This window comes from Elephantulus edwardii, unplaced genomic scaffold (genome assembly GCF_000299155.1).
Source record: "Elephantulus edwardii isolate Elephantulus edwardi_28Jun2011 unplaced genomic scaffold, EleEdw1.0 scaffold00020, whole genome shotgun sequence".
In the NCBI taxonomy this organism is placed as follows: domain Eukaryota; kingdom Metazoa; phylum Chordata; class Mammalia; order Macroscelidea; family Macroscelididae; genus Elephantulus; species Elephantulus edwardii.
In genome coordinates this window covers 13,224,013-13,246,567 of record NW_006399770.1, presented here as the reverse complement: position 1 = coordinate 13,246,567, position 22,555 = coordinate 13,224,013, and the positions used below count along the sequence as shown (strand labels likewise).

The following is a 22,555-nucleotide window of genomic DNA, read 5'->3' as shown; positions in this document are numbered from 1 at the left end:
CTGCTTAAATTTCTGGCAGTTCCTTATCTATGTACTGTTCTAGTAATTTTTGAATGATCTTTAGCTGTATTTTGCTTGCATGTGATATTTATATTAATTAATGAATTATATTGTTCAACAATTTTTACATTCAGTTGGATCACCTTTCTTGGGAATAGGAAAAATATAGACCTCTTCTAATCTGTTGGCCAGAGAGCTGTCTTCCAAATTTCCTGGCACAGATTAGTGAGTACATCCAAGGCATCTGTTACTAGAAACAAGTCAGTTGGGTTGCCAATGTCTTCAATACCTTCTCTTTTATTACTGTCTGTTGCTGTTCATATGGTGCTTCCTGAAATTTTTCAGTGTCAATATTTGTCTTTAAAGGTATTTTTGGCTAACTGTTATTGTAGAATGAGTATAAGGATCCAGGAGGAGTGGGAGAGGCTGGAAGCAGAGGGATGTAGAGTTGCAGGGGGATGGGGGGATTAATCATTGGGTTGTACAATTTGATGGGGAGGGGTGAGAGAAAAAGGAAGAATTTATTCAAACTTGTATTTGAATTTTGAAAATAAACTAGTAGGGGGAAAAAGGTGTTTTTGACTAGAAGGGGAGCAAAACATATGTAAATAGTAGATGAGAGGAGATGAGAGAAAGTGCTGAGTGTTGTCTAATGGAATTTGCTAGACTCAAGATTCCATATTTCTATACCCAAGGGGGAAAAAAATAACAAAAACAACCCAAGTAGTATGAGTACAAGGTCATGAAAGAGAAAATGTTGATGTGAACATAGTCCTTGGGAGAGTTTGTCTTTTGACTTGCATATAGCCTTCCATATACTTTGCTTTTATAGATAAAACAATTTGAGGATTGTTCATTTAATAAGAGTACAAATGAAGAGTTTCAATAGTGAGGTGAGAGGAATCATCTTTGTACTTTTGCTATTAGCAGTAACAATAGCACCCTTGACTCTGAAATTTAACTCTGACAACCATTTGGGGCAGAAGAAAGAAAGCTACTACTGTTCAAAAGGGCTAGAAACTGAAGATTTGAGAACAGAAGTATCACATTCTTGGGCGTTAGTTAAGAACAAGAGAACAAAAAAATAAATCTACAAAAAATTAAAAAAAATCCAAAACACCATATCCTGGCCCAGATATAAAACAATAAACATTTGGATGTATCATCCAGAACCATTTCCTTAATCTGGAGTTCGTAAAGACTGACCTATCAGGTAAAGAAGAATTAGGGGGATGAGGGAGGGAAAGAAGATACATTTTCACATATCTGCCCTATACGTATGCTTGGCCCTCAGAACTAGCCTCTGCATCAGACTTCTACCTTTTCTTCATGGTCAATTATGATTTCTCCTTCAGGACTCAATGCCAACATTATCTATCTATGAAGCGGTCATTTCCCTTATAAGGCAAAGTATGTCATTATATTCCCTTAGCAATTTAGCACATTTAATTTTGTGGTATCACTGTTTTTCTCTCTTGTACACACTGCATGACCAGTCTGTAACTTATTCGTGTTTGTGTGTCTAAAGGTTAGCACAGGGCAGGGAATATAGTAGATGCAGATGATATAACCTTGAGAACTTGAAGTGTTTGCTGCAGAAGCTCAAGGACTGCAGCTTTCAATATGGGCTGTATCTCGACATCAAGAAAACAGATATCCTTACTACTGGGCCAGCTGGCAATATCATGATAGATGGAGTAAAGACTGAGATTGTTAATGATTTTATTTTGCTCCAATCCGCAATCAATACTTAAGGCACCAGCAGTTGAGAAATCAAAAGACGAGCTGTTTTGGGAAAGTCTTTCAAGGACTTCTCCAGAGTGCTAAAGAGCAAGGATGTCTAGACACTAAGGTGCACTTAATTCCAGGCCATGGTCTTGGCCATTATTTACTATGCATCTGAAAGCTGGACTAAAGGATAACAGAAAATAAATCACTGCTTTTGAGTTTCGCTGGTGAATAGTATTGAACATACCATGGACTGCCTAGAGAACATACAAATCTGTCCTGGAGAGTGTGAATCGAGTTTACTCCTTGGCTGCAAGAATTGTGATCGTCTGACCCACATCTTTTGGGTATGTTTCCTGGAGGGACCAGTCCTTGGAGAAGGACACTATTTTTTTGGAGAACAGAGGATCATCATAAGGGAAGAAGGCCCTGAACAAGATGGGTTAATGCAGTGATGTGGTAAACTGGTCAGGTGTTTCAAGAGAGAGTGAGGTTGGCTCAGGATTGGGCAAGGTTTAGAGCCATTGTTCATAGAGTTGCCCTGAGTCGTAGTTGACTTGACAGGACACAACAACAACAACAACAATAAAGTTTATTAAACTAGATATAACCGAATTTTCCAAACATCTTTCTAAAATTAACACAGTACAGTTAACACAGTACAATCAAGCTATTTTAAATAACTTTATTCTTAATTTTAACAAGCTCTTATTAGAAATGCTTTGGTATCGATACAGTAAAAATATGCCGGTTTTCCCTCCCTCCGCACTGGATCATATCAAATAACTGGAAAAGTCAAGCATTTGTTATCCCCAGCTTTTTAAGAATTTTTCACAAGTAGTAACTACTGCTTATTCACATGGCTTCACATAGGTATATACCATACGATTTTTTATTTTAGGAAAATGAAACAAAAATATCCAGAAGAGAAATTTGCAAACTCCTCTTAGTTTCTTCTCCAAAGGATGTTTCAGTACATGTATGTTTCTCAGATGACTTTTTTCCCCAGCTTTGCCATTCTTATCCTCAAAGCTGAAAATTAAAGGGAAAGAAAAACACAAGAGTTATTTTAAAAACTCTTAACTGTCACTCTAAATTACCATTTCATAGAATGCAGGAAATTTTAGAACATACCTCAGATGAATTTATCCAAGAATGTGAGCATTGTTTTAGTAGCACAAAGAGATAGTAGAAATAATAAGCTATGGTTAACTTAGGGAAGAAGCAGGTTCAGAACTAGAAGGAACCTATTTCTACAAAGATTAGACAAATTAGCAGAACAAACAAATCATTAGGTGGGTAAATATAGCATTAATGCAGCAGTTTTTACTATCAATCATAAATACATTCTTATAGGTTAGTGATGTTGTCTTTTGCATATTTCTAAGTTGTGTTTTGTTTTTTCCCTAGGTTGTGTTCTATTAAAAGAAACGAAAAATAAGATCTTGGCACAAAATTTTTTTACATCTCTTTAGAATTTTTCTTGAGTTATTTATCTCAGGTTACTAGTATACAGAATGAACAAGATAAATTTATTTATGAATGATATAATATGAGCCAATAATGAAAAGTTTGAGTTATTACAAAACGAGTTTATCAAGATATGTATAAGTATACTATAAAATGAAAAAAATATGTCTTTTTGGAGTATATTCCATTGTTTATGGTAGACTGAATATAGGAAGTATTTCTAACAATGAAGATTTCTAATTTATAACACTTCTCTAGTGTTCTGGTATTGGCACTGGTCATTACACAAACTGTTAAACTGATTACACAGTTTGGTTTAATGGAAACAAAAATAAAAAGGCATATTTTCCCCATTTCTCAACCATTAATTTATTATTAACCAAGGAAATGGCCATATCTCCAAGAAGCCCTTTTCCACAAATACGAGAAGAAATGATTATCTTTACTGAGTAGGGTCTAGAATTAAAAAAAAAAAAAAACTTAAAAATTTCATTCTGTTTATATGAAATATTTTCATTCAAATGGGTTTAAAAAGCATTATTTTCCTTGATACTGTAAGAGAAATTATTCTTTCTGAAAGCAGGACCAAGAATGTTCCCTTGAATTTTAGGATTGACTAGGAAAATCTTCCTTGATCTCTAGAAGAAAATCTATTCCAGAGAGATGGTGAATGCAAAACTTAAGGTTGAATCTCTAGGGCAGAAGGCAGGGCTTTGTAAAGTTTCCACTCCTGGGTTTCAGAAACCTTTGCTTTACCTATGCCCAAAAAAAAACAAAAAAAAAACCAGCAAAGGAAATTCTGCTTTAATCTATTTAAAAAGCTTTTAAAAGATCTTTTAAGGAAGAGGCAAAGTCCTCTCTCTTACAATTACTCTTCACTTCGAGATTAGTGTAGTACATAATGCTTTTTAAACAAAAGCTCAGCAGTTTAAATTCACCAGCCACTCTGGGAGAAATCTGGGAAGTCTCTTCTTATAAAGATTTACAGCTTTGGAAACCTGATGGAGAAACACTATGAGTGGAAATCGACTCAATAACAATGGAGAGAGATTCAATAAATTAGGCACATTCTGGATGGGTGGACACTCAATGAAATGTTTTAGCACACTTTGTATTTAAGCATTCTCAAGGGTAGGTAACCTAACAAACCACTGTTCACTTAAGGGAGGGAAAGGATGTGAATTGATAAACTCTCTTAATTCTTTCTTTAGGTCTACTGCCAAGTTGTTGATACAGGTTCTATGTAGGTGTCTGGGCCAGAGAATGTTGGCCATGGGAAGATTTTTAGGTGTAGCATGTTATTGTTAAGTGCTGCAGAGTTGTAGACGACTCATAGCGACCCTATGAACGAAAGATCTGAACACTTGTATAGCTTTGGTCATTTCTCCATGTTCATATAGTTTCTGGAGGCAAGCCATTTTGGAAGTGGATGCCACTCCTGCTTCCAAGCTTTATTTAATCAGGGAGCTTCACCAGACACTGTCCACCATGGGTAACCAGTATCATATTTGGCACATCAGTGTCACAGTGTTTAACATCACAGCAACCACGAGTTACCTCTGTACAGCAATGTGCAGACCAGTGCTATGCCACTTAGAAGAATGTTTGACAAAAAAAACCCCAATTGAAATCAGGCCTGAAGGCCACAGGTTAAATTTACTTGCCTTGGGCTTGGTAGCATAACTTTCTGTCCACTAGGCCAATGTAACTCTCTCTATGTTATCATTGTTATTGTTGTGAAGTGCTGTTGAGTATATAATAAAAAATTAGGGCCATACTGTTCTCTTTACTTCTACATTCTGCTCCTCTGGGATTCCTCCCCTCACAGTAATTCAGAAATTATAGTTTTGCAGTTTGAAGTTAGTGAAAGAGCAGTTTCCTCCTTACTCTCCATGTCTCTTGGCTCCCAGGGGTGTTACAAGTGGTCAATTTTGGCCCCAACAGTATGTAAATCCCCTAAAGATGTGTTTGATGAATCCTATTAAAGTTAACTGCTTAGTGTGGCTAGTAATTTTAAAAAGGTTGGGGTCATGTGATGGAATAAGTGTCTGGCATCGAACTATAATGTTAGAATTTGACTACACTATGTTTACATGGACAGATGGACCCACTACCTAAATCTTCCTGTTATGTGTTCACCTGTTTAAAGTTTTGATTAAAATCTTTTGACTTTACGATCTTAAGGTTTCACCTCTTTCCCTATTTTTCCTTATCCTTCATACTCTCTTCCAAATAAAAATTATTTCTTACATAAAGCTTTGATAGTTATTCTAAGGGAAAAGAGTCTAGTGGTTCTTAAATATCTTGCCTATTGATTGTAACAGTTACATCTAATAGAGAACTTAAAACACAGATGAAAGAATAGAATGAAATGCCAAACTTTCAAAGTCATGGCATTTTTGTGGACATGGGAAGCTCAGCCTCCTGGTGCTTGTGAAATTGAGGTGGAAAGGTAGCTATATCACGTCAACACAATATTTATTTTTAAAACCCACTAGGTTTACTTGTTTTTTAAGTCTTATTCTTTGTACAAGAATATAAACTAACATGATGGAAGGTAAGGAATTTAGAGCATTCTGTTTGCAAGATGCTTTGATCGATAGTACAGAACTTTGTATTGTTAACTTTGTCTGGAAGGAGTTTTCCTGTTTTCATTATTTTAGTTCAGTGGCGTGATTTGTGTTGTCTGGAAACATTAGTCACTTCCTTTCTTTTTCCATGGATAAACGTGTTGCCTTGGTTAGAGGAGGAATAAAGGCATTCAGGGAGAGCTGGTTAATATCCAAGTTGAAAGAAGGAAGGCTTTATAGCAGGTAATGTAACTGCTCTGTAATGGTTCTTGCCTATAACCTGTGTTCCTTCTAAATCTTCTGTGGTGGTGTTTTTAAAATGGACTTAGCATGAAAGATTGGCCAGTAATCAAAACTCATTCCTGAACTAGAAAGGACTTTCCAGTCTTTGCAGGTTTCTACGGAGGGGACACATCATTTGGTTCTGATTGAGGAACATAATATAAATACATACTTCCCAAGAGGCTAGCTATTCTTTAGATAACTAAATTTACAATAGAGTATGCCTAATCAAACTAATGAGAATATGTTAAAAATATTTTATTCTATTGTGTTATTGGCAGCCCTTTAGTGGGTTTATTGCTAGCAAAGGAAGAGATCTTTTTGAATTGTGTAGCTACTGTTGTTGTTATGTGCCGTCGAGTCGTTTGCTACTAGCATACTTCTTTAGATCAGTTGTGTTTGCTTGGTTTTTAATCACTTACTGATTTTTAATGAGAATTCTTCCACTAGAGAAGTTTAAAATTACTATCCTTTCAAACATCCAGAATATGTATGTCTGCATAATCTGATTTACATGTTTAGCCAAGATAAGTGCAGCCATTAGAATTTATTCTCTCTGACCCTTACTTATTCCTTATAAGTGATAAGTAAAAGAAAACATCTAAATGACAACAAGGAATCTAAAATTGATGAGCTACCACGTTTGTAAGAAAAAAAGTTTTCAATGTTATAAAACTATAAAGCAAGAAAATGCAAATAGATACAAAATAGAAAAAATAAATTTGCTACACTGGTTGTGATTATGCAAAGTTAAAAGTTGTAGTTAATGCAAAGTAAATTGAAATTTTATTTTAAGTTGTAGAAAAATTAAAGAAATAAAGGTAATAAAACTATAAAAGTTTAGAGAAACAAAGTATAACAAAATAGATAAAATATTACTAAGAAAATAAAATTTGTTTCTTGATTTTTCCTTGAAAAATTAAGGCAGTTTATTAACTTATGAAGTACGTTTAAATCACAGCAAGCCACAAACAAGTAGTTGGCATCAGATTCTACTGGGAAAAATATATGCTATTGATGATCCAATATTACTGATCCAAACGTGTTCATATACAATATACCGTTCCATGACAGAAAAAGGATTGATAGTTTTTTTTAAGGTAAATTCATGTTACATCCAAATAAGGCAACACTTTATTTTCAGTTTCTTTACCCTTTGAAGTGACAATCGCTTTATATATGGTGATAATAACTCAGATCAGTGTTAACAACAAAACCCTGGTATATATTAGTCAAAGGGATTGTCACATGACTACACAGCAGTGGCATGCTTTGTTATGTTTATTATTTTTATTACCTGTTAGGGATGGATCTTCAGTCCCATCTCCAGGGATCTGAACATCAAGCTGAGGGCGGTGAGCAGGGCTGCCTAGACTTTCTTCTTGCTCCTTCAAGGATATGGAATTTTTGTGTGGAGATTTATGGTTTGCGTTCTCATGAGGGCCAACTTCTGATCTCTTTCTAGGAAGTGGTATGGGTTTGACAGGCTGGTAAACCTGACTGTGGGGGCCTACGGGGTGGTAAGATGGTTTCTCAGCTTCTCCTTCCCCTTCCTCCTCCTCGTCATCAATTACAACCAGCTCAGCATGAATGATCCCATCATAGCCTGTCAGAAGCTTCTTTTCTTCTTCTTCATTGTCTTCTGCCTGCTGGTACCCCATGAAAATCATTGTCACTGGTTCTGCATCACCCATGTCAGGAGGCAGGGAATGAACAATATTATATCTAACATCTTCATCCTCTGGGCAAGTGGGTGAAGAAGCCTGGGGTACTGACTTCTCAAGTCCTGTTTCTCTGGGACTCAGACTTGCCTTTGGAGAGGATGCGTGTTTGTCTTGTATTACATTTGCTTCTTCCCAAGGAGTCATTGAACTCTTTTGTGGGGTGTGGGATCTCTCCTCTACTTGTTGACTTGTTGATCGAGGTTGAGGTATTGGACGAGTGGGACTGATATGATTGAAGTTGTTGCCTCTGCCCTCTGAAAGTCCATTGTTCATATTATGTATAGATTCATTTATATTATTGCTCAGTCCGTTTGCTTTAATCTTTATCCTTTCCTGAAAGCTTGGTCCAGGGGTAAATTTTTCTCTCTGGGGAGTTGTGGGCCTGCAAAATGGGTTGGCATATACAGGCTCATGATACTCTGTTGGGGATTTAGAGTTTCTCTCTGAGGCTTGTCTAAGAAGTTCTTCTACTTCAACTGGTGCGAGATCATCAGTGCCGTTGTAAGTTGCACTGTGATTAGAGCTCACAGCATACACTGACTTCCGCCCATCATCATAAACTTTTATTCCTGTCCCTTTAAAGTCATCTGAAGGAAGAGGTATTGAAGACAGGACTGTACTTTCTCCAGTCTTCAAGTCTTTTTCAACTTTAATTTCCATGGCGTACAATGCTGTTGAGAGAGACAAAATCAACTTAACGATTACTCTTAAAAACTAGCCTGATTTCACAGCATTTATTTTTCTATAGTAAGTATACCTTTTGATATTCTTTTATCTGAGATGTCTTTTTTAAAAAATTCTGATTTCATTCAGTAATTATATAATGAATAGCATTATAATGGAATGAGTTTTTATTATAAAAGTAGAGAATTAGTGAAAGTGCAAAAGAGAGGAAAAAAAGTTGATGGTTCCAAAAAGTAAGGGGAACCTAAAGAAAGTTTCATTCCAAATAACAAACTCAACAAGACCACATGCACACAGCTTTTTAGTACTCCAGGGGAGGAGTCAGATATCCCTTTCGGTTCATGAAGAGCATTCCTCATGTTAAACAGAAAACCATACCCACTGCTTTCTGGTCAGTTCTGCCTCATAATGATCTCCCATCATGTTTCTGAGGCTGTTAATCTTTATGAGAGGAGGTTGCCCATCTTTCTTTCATGGAGCAGCTATTGGATTCAAACCACTTATCTTTCCATTAGCAACATGACACATTATACACTCTAACCTCCAGAGTTCCTTACATCACATTACAGGAGTAAATAAATTAAAATGCCAGAAAGACTATTTTATCAAACTACATTCTTGCTTCACAGACCAAGTAGCCTGTTCAAATTACAGAGGAATGAATACTCATTCTAAAGTTTTCATAACAGAGAGGTAGTTTAAATGTAGAACTGGTGTTAAAGAATGAGGAGAAAAACTAGAATCACATGTTCCTCGTTTTGTCTGACAACTGTCATATTAACTCCTATCTTTAAGTGGAAGAGCTAAAAATAGAGCCACTATCAACCATGCATTGATTAATTGATATAACAATTGTGTTGAGAGAACTGCTTGATTTCAGGGCTGCTGAGATCTGCTTAGAATACCTGATGAGGCAGTGGGAAAGCACTTTGCTGCTTATCAGAAGGTTGGTGGTTCAATCCTACCAGGTGCTTCATGTGAGAAAGATATGGTAACTGCTTCTGTAAAGATGACATCTTTGAAAACCCAAAAGCTTGTTCTTTTCTGCTATATAGGTTTGTTATGAGTTGGAATTGCACAGGATTCTGGTGGAAATGATACAGACCACAGATATTTTTGTAGTGTCTTCTCACCTTTGTTTTTGAAGGGATACACAATGCAACATAAATGAACATGTTTCATTTAATCTCTTCTATAGCCCAAAGGAAAAACACTTATTTCCTCACCTTGAAATATTTGATGATCCTAGACCTACTGAGCTCTGTACCTGACATTGCAACACCTCTCCCACACCTTTTCCCGATATCCATTGTGAAGGTATACAATCACCTTGCAGAAAGCCCATAACCTTTTGATCTTGACTCTTCTCTGCTTTTATTATTTTTATTTATTTATGTATTTATTTATTTTTAGCATTTAGCATTTTCACTCTCTAATGTGGTATATTTTACTTATTGATGAACAAATAACTGCTATTTCCAGGTCGATAATAATTTCTGCTCTCATTTTAGAGACACCTCTGGTCCCAAACAGGCCCTTATTTTACCAGAGACATTGAAGAAACATAATAGCAAAGGCATAATGAAAATCATTCCCAAGTAAGTGTGGATAATACCTAATCTTCCCAAGGTAACTAGTTTACTTTTCAAAAAGTGGACGGTGATAAACCAAAAGAATGTCTGCTACAGGGAGCGAGTTGGGAAAAGTGTTACTGAGTAGAAGACCTTCTAAGAGCTCCATCACTCCTCAGGCTCTTATCTTCTTCCTACTTGGTTTGCTAGGAATTAAAATGTGTTAAATATATACTATATCCTGCCCTATACAAGTGACTCAGACACTTGCTTCGGCTGGAAGCGAAGGATATCACAGTAAGTGGTAAAAGCTGAAACTTTAACCTTGCCATTGGACACACATTGCTCCTACCTTTTCTATTTTGTTCATCATCTTCTTTTCCTTCATTTCTTTCCTTCCTTAACCTGGAAGGTATGTAGGATTTTGGAAGGTCAGGGATATTGGCGTAGATGTCTTCAATTGACTCTGTAAGATTAAAGTTGTTTCAAAATACATTTAGAATGTGTTTACAACAAAAGGGAATATTTCAGTAGATTTAATAAAAATATGTTGATTAGAAATAAAATATGTTCAGGGGGATTGTATATCAATGAAAGAATTTTTCTTTTGCTTTTCAAAGAGAGGCGTGAACTGCGGGGGAATGGTGGGCAGGGAGAAAAGTGCGACAATGAATGAATGGAAATCCAAAATCTCTGAAATGTTCATTAAAATTAATAAAATAAAATGAAAAACAAAACAAAAATATGTTCGAAAACATACCTCTTGTTGTTTCTTCTTTTTCCACCTTCACAGACTACAAGGGGAAAAAAAATCCTTTAAGATGAATATATCTAAAAGGATAAATTATATATGTGTATATATTTTATAGAATTACAGTCCTGTGCCATATAACATGTGTTTAGACAATGTCCTACTGGGTACACATCTGTAGAAGCAGATTAAAAATTTGAGGAAGTACATACAAAAAGTAGGTAGCACTTTGTGATGCATATCAAAACACTATCATAGGGAGTTCTGGTGACCCAGTGATAAAGAGCTATACTGCGTATTAGTCAAAAACATAAATCTTAGTGTATTTGGAAGATCTTCTTACTTTTTTTAATTCATAAAAAGGTATGATATATCATATATGCTAAGACAAATATTAACTCTGGTGGCCTAGTGGAAAGAAGATGTGCTACAATCCCAAAGGCATATATATTGTCTGAATCCATCAGCTGCTCTGAGGGAGAAGGTGAGGCAGTCTCCTCTGGTACAATTTAAGGCTTCTAAAAGCCTGCTGGAAGGTCGATACGGGCTCCAGCTTGATGATACACAATAACAAGACAAATAAGTCATTAACTGATGTTAGTTATGAACCACTCCTAACTATTCCAGAGTACGAATAAATTCATAAATAAAGCCATATTTAGGGCCTTAGGGAACATCAAAGTCAATTGGCCTAATGTAATCCAGAAAGACAATGCTCTACATTCCACCTTGTTAAGTACTAGTTGAGGTCTAAAAAGTTTGTGAGCGGCTGGCCATTTAAGGTACAGCTATAGGTCTTATAGGTCTACGTTGGCCTAGTGGAAGGAAGCTGTGCTACCAAGCTGAAGGTGGGTGATTGTCATCTGTGGCCCTCAGCCAGGTTCACATTGTCTTCCTGTCAAACATTCTTCTAGGTGGTATAGCACTGGTCTGTGCGTTGCTGTACAGAGGTAACTCATGGTTGCTGTGATGCTGAAGCCTGTGACAGTGATGTGCCAATCGTGGTAATGGGCACCCATGGTGGACAGTGTTGGCTGGAGCTTCCCGACTAAATCAAGCCTGGAAGCAGGAGCGGCATCCACTTCCAAAATGGCTTGCCTCGGGAAACTCTATGTACAAACAGTGCTCAGGCTGTTCGTTCATAGGGTCGCTATGAGTCATCTATGACTTGACGGCATTAAACAATAACAACAACATAGGTCTTTTCCAGTTCAGAACAAAGAAGGTGGGGGATGAGGGGGAAGTAGGGAAGCAAAGATTCAAAGAAAATAATCAGACCAAGGGATTGGAGTCCATGGAAACTCCAACCACCTTGACCCTGGCATCAGAAAAACTAGACATCACCTAGCTAACATTGTTGAATGCCCTAAAATGATCATGATAGGAGATCTTGAACAGAGTGAATGAAAAATAGGGATCAAAGCTGAAAAATTATAAAAATGGCTAGTCTGTACCTGTTGCCCTTATTCACCTCTTGTATCTGAAACAAAATTCACCCCTGTGGTTCAGCTATCATCCATACAATAGTAGCCAAGCCTGTAAGGTGAACATTAGCACCAAGAAGGTACTTATTCTTTAGACTAATCAACAAAGATACAAGGGCAGCATATGTCTAGAGAGAAAATTCAAGGCAAGAAAGGGTTAGACAGGATTAATGGAAATAAGAACCACAGGAAGTGGAAAGCATACAGTTGCATTGTGGATATTATAATTAATGTCTTAAGACAAAACGTATATGAATGGTCAAATGGTAAAACAATTTGCTTTGTAAACTTTCACTCCAATCATGGTAAACAGAAAAAAATTTTTAAAAAAATTTGAAAAAAGAAATAAAAGAAAATTTGGTATCAGGATTTCTATGACAAAAATTGGGGAGGGAACCGATAAAAATATTCCCTTGCTTCAAAAAATGTTCAACAAACATAACTAAGTATGCACTCATTATTTTTAAGTAGAAAATAAATCTTTGAAAGATTTAACTACCTTAATAATTGTTTCACATTCTTTACCACAAACAGGAAACTCTGGTGGATTAATGACCACTAGATACTGCAAATGCCACAGTCATAAAATAGGACTGACATGGGGATTGGGGGGAAACCAAGAAAAGAGGGATAAATAAGGTACATGGCAGAGCAACAGACGAGGGAGAGAACTGTGTAAAAGGAATATATGATTAAGTATTTTTGGCATGACAAGAATCCAGAGTACGAGCTGCATAGTAAAGTGGTCTTGGGGTGAGGGGAGGGACCTGTATAACAATGAAAGAATTTCTTCCCCCCAAAAAAAAAAAACTGGGTCAGGGGGATGGCAGACAGGAAGGAAAATGTGCAACAATGAATGAATGGAAATCCAAGTTCTCTATAAACTTTCATTAAAATTGTTGTTGTTGTTGTTGTTGTTATGTGCCGTTGAGTTGCTTGCGACTCATAGTGACCCTATGTACAACAGCCCTATACTCCGCTCTGTCCTGTGCCAATCGCACTGTCTCTGACACTCCCATCCCAATTATCCCAGTCACTGAATCAATCCACCTCATAGAGGGCCTTCCTCTCCTGTGCTGTCCCTCCACCCTCGCAAGCATGATGTCCTTCTCTAAGGACCGGTCTCTGCTCACAACATGTCCAAAGTATGTTAGACGGAGCCTCAGAATCCTTGCCTCCAAGGAGCCACCCGGTTTAACCCTTTAGAATGGGGGGGAAGGGAAAACACAGAGCTGTGCTCATTTTAGAAAGTTCTGAGCTTGATTAGAAGGCTCAGCTGCTTGCTGAAAGGCCAACGGTCTGAACTCACTGGGAGGAAGAGGTGGCAGTCTGCATCCATATAGATTTGGGCAAGAGTTACGGGTAGTTCTACTCTGTCCTTCTAGGATTGCAAAGAATCAATGGTGATGAGTTGGGTGATATAAACTATAAAAAATATGCTTTTATGAGTAATTTAACAGAACTGTTCTCTAAAGGAAAGAAATTAGAAGCAGAACAATTACATTGTAAGATATATTAACACCCTTAAGGATGTATTTATCTTTTCTACTCAGTACTACATAGAGAAGAACAGAGAGTAAAATTCAATGTGACCTATCCAAGGTAAGGAAAGTGATCCAACAAAAGAAGATTCACAGGAAACTTAGGGACAAGATCACTCTAGTGTGATTCTCATAATCAGAACATAGCTCTCTCTATATTTATATGGATAAACTACTTATCCAAAAATTAATTTGTCATAACATGTTAGACATGACTATTTATAACTTTTGATATTAATAAGATTTCATCAAATATGTTTAAAGCTGACATAAAAGCAGATTTAGGAACTGAACTTGCTTGTAATCTGGAAACTGTATATGTTATGGTGCTTATACATACCCAAAATCCTATTTCACAGAAAGTGCCATAGTGTAAGTAATATGTGATTGCATACACAAGTAATGGACTAATTTTGGGGAGGGAATCATAATATTGTTCAGTCCTTACCCGTATTATATCTTCTGTTGTCCTCTCAATTGATTTTAATTTCTTTAAAATTGCCTCTTCATTGGTTGCAATTTGCAGTTCAGCCTTTTCAAGACCTTGGATCTCTTTCTCAAGCCTGGTTTTAAAAAAAGGATACACTTTTTACTACTAAATTCAGTGGGAATGAAGGGTTTTCAACTATATCTTCCTCACATGTACACTTTCCTTGGACTGTTGCATATAAATAACCAGAAAATTTCTGAGGACATATGATGTTGAACCAATACACGGAAGGTACTTTGACATGACTTGGATTGAACGTTGTAAAATTTTGGCCAAGAGAACTTTTAAGTAAATAGTTTGATATTAATTCCATTGTTAATTCCATTTTCATTATTAATGCTGACTCCGAAGGGAGCAGAGCAATTTATTTTATGCAGAGGCTTATTTTATATAGATCTCTGGTGGCCTCATGGTAAGAAGCTGTGCTGCCATCCCAAAGGTATGTAGTTTGAATCCACCAGCTGCTCCATTGGAGAGGGATGGGCATTCTCCTCCTGTGCAATTACTACCTCTGAAAACCCACTAGAGAGTCAGCTATTAGTCAATCCTGACTCAATGGGACTCAATTACAAGGGACTTTCAATTAAAATGGAATCAACAGAAATAATGTGTTTGTCGTTTTTATTTAATTCATCATTTCTTAAGCTTAAATCCACACAAATTATTTGGAGAAAACATTATTATTATACTTAATTTAATAATTGTAGCTATTCAGTACCTAGAAAACCTGTATATCTTGCAAGAAAATGAGATTTTGATTTCACAGCTTTCTAGTATTTATGCCATATTATCTAAGATATCAAAAGAACAAATCTGTCCTGGGAGAATGACAGCCAGAGTGTTCCTTAGAAGCAAGGATGGTGAGGATTTGTCTCATATACTTCGGGCATGTTAGCAGAAGAGGATAGTGTTTGGAGAGGACATCATTCTTGGAAAAGCTTAAGGTGAATGAAAAGAAAAGACCTCCAATGAGAAGGATTGTGCACAGTGTCTGCAGTAAAGTGCTTAAGCACGGAAGAGAGTCTGAGGATAGTCAGAATCGGTCAAGGTTTCTTTCTGTTTACAGAGGGTCACTATGAGTCAGCCAACCTGATGGGACCTAAAACCAACAAATTGTAAACGGAATGAGAACATGGGGTGTGGGGGGATGAATAAAGTCTAATATTGCAGATCCAACTGCTGTTATTTATACAGCTACCGTTTTCTGGCAAAAGAATCAACACATATGGCCTAGAATTTATGGAGACAAAGACATAAACATTTTAAGAATGGCCAATTGCATTCAATGGGAACTTGAAATGATAGAGTGGAAATAGGCATAGATTAATAGTAATTAATTATATAATATGCTATGTATATGTTGTTGTTGATGTGTACCTTCAAGTTGGAATTGACCCATAGCTAAATTTCTGGTAGGTTTTCAGAGACAATTAATCACATGGATGGAGATTGCCCATACTTCTCCCATGGTGCAGCTGGTGGATTTGAACTGAATAACTTTGGGATTGCAGCAGTAGCCACTCAGCTACCAAAGCTCCCTCAATGTGTATGAATGATTATATAAAATACAATGTACATGAACGAAATACAATGCATGTTAATGATTGTATGCAAACCAATTTTTTTAAAAAATGGACTATTACAACAATCCTCTGAGCTTCATGCCAGATTTAAGTTCACTCCACAGGTCAGCATCATGATATCCAGAATGTATAAAAATGAGACTGGCATTCACACAGATTGTAAAATTGACTGTTCGAGTTTTTCAGTTAAATACTCTAAACTCTATAATCAGCTGCCCTTAAATAATGGCTGATTAGATAAAGCAACTGGTGAGGGAGACAGCAGCTGTGGATATTGCTGTCAGGGTAAGACAATTGTCTTTGGCTTCTTCCCTGAAGATGGTAATGGACTTGGCAACCTGGGAATTTGGTGGTAATGCTACATTTGCACCAATAAAGTCCTACACTGTGACATCATTGAATTTTTTCCTATTGATTGTTTCAAGTTTCAAAGTTCTAACTTTGCTGTTGTAAAGTGGCCATTTTAATTGGAGATTCTCTTGTCAAGAAGTCTAAATAAAACATAATATTGGTTTTCAGAGGTTACAAGATGTAACTGCTGCTCTATTAAAGTTCTTACATGGCCATGATAATACATTCTCCCATCAGCACTGTTGTGGGGGTACATATTGGTTCAGTTTGATAGAGTGGAAAGTTCTGGACTAAAAGCAATACATATGGATTATACTCTATTTCTATTACTCACCGCTTGTGAGGGTTAATTCTCTAGATCTTTCTGAAACAGATCTGTAACATGTACACAAGGATTTCTGGTGGTTGGTCCGTAGTGTGTTGTGCTGCTAAATAAAGCCCACATGTTTGTTTGTTTTTTTCACATGTTTTAAGGGGTTTGGATCCACTAGCAGTTTGACAGGCTAAAAATGGACATTCTACTCTCATTAAGATTTATGGAGCTTTCTCAAAAAGTTACAAATAGAAATACCATTTGACCCAGCAATTCTACTACTGGGAATATACCCCAAAGAAACCATAACTACCACCCAAGCAGATATATGTACACCCATGTTTATTGCAGCTTTGTTCACAATGGGAAAGGGATGGAAACAACCCAAGTGCCCATCAACAAACGAATGGATAGAAAAGCTCTGGTATATTCACTCATGGAATACTATGCTGCATTGAAAAACAAAGAAATCATGAAATATTATACAAAATGGGTGACCCTGGAAGACCTTTTGCTGAGTGAAATATCTCGGTTACAAAAGGACAAATACTGCATAGTGCCACTGTTGTTAAATGGGACTGACATCGAGGTTGGGGGGAACCTAAGAGAAGAGAGGATAAATAATGTATACTGCATTGAAACAGATGAAGGAGAGAACTGTTTACAAGGAATATAGGATTAGGTAATATGTTCATGACAAGATTACAGAAAAAGAAATGCATTTTAAAGTGGATAGTGGACTGGGAAGGGATTGTATAACAATGAAATAATTTTTTTTTTCTTCAAAGAGAAAAGTAAACTAGGGGGACGGGTGGGCAGGGAGGAAGATGTGCAACAGTGAATGAATGGAGAGAAAAACTAAATGGAAAGAATATGCTGCAAAAAATTTAAAAAATTAAAAAAGATTTATAGCCTCATAATCCCAATGAAGGGTTGCTATGAGTCAGAATTGATTTAGTGGCACTATGTAAGGAGAATTGACTCCTTTGAGCTGTGGTGCTGGAGAAGAGTATTGAATGTACCATGGACTGCCAAGAAAACAAATAGATTCATTGTAGTGAGGGTTAAACCAGGTTGCTCCTTGGAGGCAAGGATTCTGGGGCTTCGTCTAACATACTTTGGACATGTTGTAAGGAGAGACAGGTCTTTAGAGAGGGACATCATGCTGGGTAGAGTGGAGGGACAGGGCAGGAGGGGCAGACCCTCTATGAGGTGGATTGATTCAGTGACTAGGGTACTCGGGATGGGTGTGTCAGAGGCAGTGCGGTTGGCGCAGGATAGAGCAGGATTTAGGGCTGTTGTACATAGGGTTGCTATGAGTCGCAAACACTCGACGGCACATAACAGCAACAACAAACAACATGTATCTGCTCAGTCTACTCATATAGAAATGAGGTGAAGTGAAGAGAGATGATTTAAAGGAAGGCACATTTAATATGACTGATGTTAATGTTATCATAAAATCCCAACTCTCCTTTCCTAAATTTCCTAGGTCATAGAGTTTTTAATCTGATATTCATGTTAGAGATGGGCCACAAACAGAGGCTCTATGGCAGAAAACAGTTTCAAATTATTGCTCTTGGACTTTAGGATTTAGCATGACAAAGGTGATATGTCAAAGAATGATTTTAAAAGAATGTCAAGCAATGATTTGAAAGTTTACGACCAGAATAATTGGAAAATTAGGAGTGCAATTGGCAGAAGAGAAATCCGAGAGAAAAGAAAAATGGCAGAGGATACACTAAAGTTAAGGGAACTTTGATGGCATAATTTATAAGGAGTTGCACTGCTAATCCAAAGGCAGCACCAACACGCTAGCAGTTTGAATCCATCAGAAAAAGAGATGGGCCAACTCCTCCAGTGTGATCAGTGAGTAGGTTCCAACTAGAGAGTAAATAATAAAAAGTAATGTGGCTTCAGGATTGGAGGAAGACTCATCAATAACCTGCATTATGCAGATGACACAACCCTGCTTACTGAAACTGAGGAGGACCTGAAGCACTTGTTGTAGAGGGTCAAGGAATGCAGCCTTTAATATAGATTGAAGCTAAATATCAAGAAAACAAAGATTCTCATCACTGGGCCAATTAGCAGCATCATAATGGATGGTGAAGAGATTGAGATTGTTAACAGTTTTAGTTTGCTTGGCTACACAATCAACACTCTTGGCACCAGCAGCCAGGAAATCAAAAGACAAATTGCATTGGGAATGTCTGCTGTCAGGGACATCTCTAGAATACTGAAGAGCAACAATGTCAGTGCAGAGACTAAGGTGTGCCTGATCCAGGCCATGGTCTTTGCAATTATGTGCTATGTATCAGAAAGCTGCACAATGACTAGGAATGATAGGAGAATTGATGCCTTTGAGCTGTTGTGCTGGAGAAGAGTGTTGACTATACCATGGATTGCTAAGAGAACAAACAGGTTCATCCTGTAGAGGGTGAAAACAGGCTGCTCCTTGGAGGCAAGGATTCTGAAGCTACATCTCACATACTTTGGGCATTTTGCAAGGAGGGACCAGTCCTTGGAGAGGAATATTATGCTTGGGAGGGTGGAGGGACAGCACAGGAGGAGAAAACCCTTGGTGAGATGGATTGACTCAGTGACTCGAATAATGGGATGTGTCAGAGATGGTGAGGTTGGCTTAGGATAGAGCAGGGGTCAGAGCTATTGTACATATAGGGTCACTATGAATTACAGGTGATTCAATGTAAACAACAACAACAACAATGTGATAACAGTGAAATGGTGATATGGAAAAGGCAGTTGGATAGAAAAATATAAAATTCAGAGAAGTATGGGTTTGGAGATGTGAATTTGGGAGTCATAGAGAAGATAGGAGAAGAGTTGATGTATTTAAACTGTGGTGCTGGGAAAGAATACGGAATATACCTGGAACTGTCAAAAGAATGAACAAGTCAGATTTCTGGATAGGACGGCTAAGTAGGCACATAGCATCTCAGATCCTCTTCAACTAAGACATCAGAAAAATAAAGATTAAGGATAACAAATTTTGGAACCCTGAGTTTAAAAGAAAAGGATACAGAAGTATCCATTAGATCAAATAATGACTTAAGGGGGGAACTGAGGGGGAAAACTGAATAAAGAGAAAGCTAGAACACAGAATTTTAAACAGTGTGCCCAGGTAATTCTGAATAGCTATCTGGTCAGTGTAGGAACTGAGACCACTGCAGCATCTGTATCAGCAACTGCTCAACAAGAACTCTCCCCTCTTTTCCTCCATCCTTCCCAGGGATACGGGAAGTGATTCCCCCTATCCCCTCTACTCACTGAGTGGCTGGCAAGGTCACATTTTTATGGCCCTATCAGATATAACAAAACAATTAATTTAAAGACAACAATACCGCAATGTCTCAGAGGCAATAGATAGCTTTAAACTGGTCACAATCCAGGACAAGATGAAACAAAAACAGACCAAATTACAGAATAAAAAAAACACAAAACAAACCTTTCAGAGGCATGAAAAACTAGAGGAACTTCTTGTTAAGGAAGTAAAAAGAATAATAGTCAAATTGAGTTGAATTGACACCCATCCCCCAAAATGACACAAGTCTAAATAGACAATTAAATGTAAAATTAGAAGCAATGTCAAAACAGTAAATTAGAATTCAGAATATTAAGGCAAAAATTTCAGAAATAGATGAAACACTGAAAGGACAAAAAAGCAGAATTGAAGCAATGGAACACAGAATTAGTGAACTGAAGGAAAAATCTTTGAATATTTACTGATTAGAGAAAGAAGCAGAAAAAAGAAGGAAAGAAAATTAAGAAAGCATAAGAATCATATGGGAAAACATCAAATAGAATACCTTACGTGTGATTAGTATTCCAGAACAGGAAGAGGAAAGAGAAGGAGACAAAGAAAAATCATTGAAGGTTTGCTTATGAAAAATGAGAATAAACATTCCAGAAGCTAACAGAACCTTGAACAGGATAGTCTTCAAAAGAAAAACATTAAGACATATCATAATAAAATTTCCCAAAATTAAAAACAAGAGGGAATATGAAAAAAGCTGAGGAAAAGGAAAGATTTCCATAAAGGAGAACCAATAAGAATAAACTTAAATTTCTCATCAGAAATCATATAGACAAGAAGGCAGTGGCATGGCATATATAAAACTCTGAAAGAGAAATATGGTCAAGCAAGAACTATATCCCTCCAAAATAACCCTTCAAAATGATAGTGAAATGAGGACATTTCCAGATGAACAGGTCCTAAAGGAGTTTGTGGAAACTAGACCAAACTTAAAAGAAGTACTAAAGAGAATTCTTCTTTGGACCAAGAACCATCAATGGCAGACAACAACTTGAAATGAATATACATGATAACATTATTCAGAAATCAAATTAGATTTAGAAACACATGAAATATAATAAATATGTTGTGCCATCATGTCAGAACCAACTCATAACTGACCCTCCAGTGGGTTTTCAGAGGCAGTAAATCACATGGGAGGAGACTGCCTGTCCTTCTCCCATGGAGCTGTTGTTGGATTTGAAGACCTGACTTTGGGATTACAGTATAGCTACTCATCACTAGGGCCACCAGAGCTTATAATAAACATGTTGTTGTTGATTGCCACCAAGCACAACTCAGTGACCCTATGAACAAAAGACCTTAAACCTTTCTAAAACTATTGCCCTTTCTCAAAGTTCATCAAGTTTCCAGAAGCATGTGGTTTAGGAAGTAAATGCCACTCCTGTTTCCAAACGAGTCTTAAATTGGGAGCTCCACCAAACATTGTCCACCATGGGCAGCTGTTATGGCATTTGACACCCCAAATGGCACAAGGTTCAGCCTCACAGCAAATCCAGATTACTTCGGTACAGCAAACTGACAGAAGAGTGCTGTATAACTTAGAAGAATTATCCTCCAAACTATAATAACACAAGGAGGCTGCAGGCCTGAGGGCCTAACTGACTTTTAAATACAAGGGCCCTCCATGAGTCTTGTTGACTCTACACAAGAGGCTTACATTTAAAAATACCAAACCAAAGAAAACAAAAAATAAAAAAAAACCCAAAAAACCCTCAACCAAACATTCCACATGACTCTCAACCAAAACAAGAACACCCAACTTACAGAGTCCAGACCCAGTCTTCAAAATGGAGACAGGGGCTTGGCTTTAAAAACAAGGACCCTCTATGAGGTTTTGTTGACTCTAAACAAGAGGCTTAAATAAAAAGCAACCAAACATTGCACACAACCCTCAACCAAAACAGGAGCGTCCAACTTAGAGTCTAGCCACATCACCCAGTCTCCAAAGTGGAGACAAGGGCCTGGTTTTAAATACAAGGGCTCTCCAGGAGATCTTGTTGACTCTAAACAAGAGTTGGGCATAATAAACATAAAAAAAGATACAAGACTAAATACAGCAAAACAGAAGTTGTTGTTGTACTGTAGAGTCAGAACCGACCCATAGCTGGCCCGCTGGCAGGTTTTCAGAGGCAATTAATTACACAGGAGGGCACTGTCCATCCTTCTTCTGTGGAGCAGCTGGTGGCCTCGAACCACATGCCTTTGGGACTGCATCACAGCTTCTTGCCACTAGGACACCTCAGCCCATAAATTACTATAGCACAATCCAAAAAGAGAGAATAAGAAATGTAGTTATCAGCCTTTTAAATGGAGAGGATGCCAAAGTAGTTTCAAGATAAAGTGACTGCTTTAGACTTGGGAATAAAGCTGTAATATATCTCTAGCTCTACCTCTATCTCTAACTCTCTATCTCTATATATCTATCTATATATAGGTTAACTTCCAAGAACATGAATAAAACTTAAGCAAAATAAGAAAAGAGGAGAATCATAAAGATAGAAAACATTGAAACAACAGCAATGAATGAAATGATAAGAAAAGTCATGAACAAAATGAACATAGCATAGAAAAATATATGGAATAAAGAAGTCTGCAACACACCACACACACACACACACACACACACACACACACACACACACACAGACACACACACACACACACACACACACA

The 22,555-nt window shown here is 37.2% G+C and overlaps 1 protein-coding gene across 1 annotated transcript in view; it reads right to left on the bottom strand.

The window, feature by feature from the left end:
- Positions 1–2,399: 2,399 nt before the first annotated feature.
- The window catches only part of PALMD (palmdelphin), a 93,693-nt gene continuing 73,537 nt past the window's right edge, over positions 2,400–22,555 (bottom strand). Inside the window, exons 4-8 of the mRNA XM_006882436.1 lie at positions 14,254–14,368; positions 10,790–10,823; positions 10,382–10,495; positions 7,348–8,445; positions 2,400–2,760 (exon numbers count right to left, since the gene is read on the bottom strand). Coding sequence (XP_006882498.1) covers positions 2,717–2,760; positions 7,348–8,445; positions 10,382–10,495; positions 10,790–10,823; positions 14,254–14,368 — 1,405 coding nt within the window. The 3' untranslated portion in view covers positions 2,400–2,716. The remainder of the gene's footprint in view (positions 2,761–7,347; positions 8,446–10,381; positions 10,496–10,789; positions 10,824–14,253; positions 14,369–22,555) is intronic.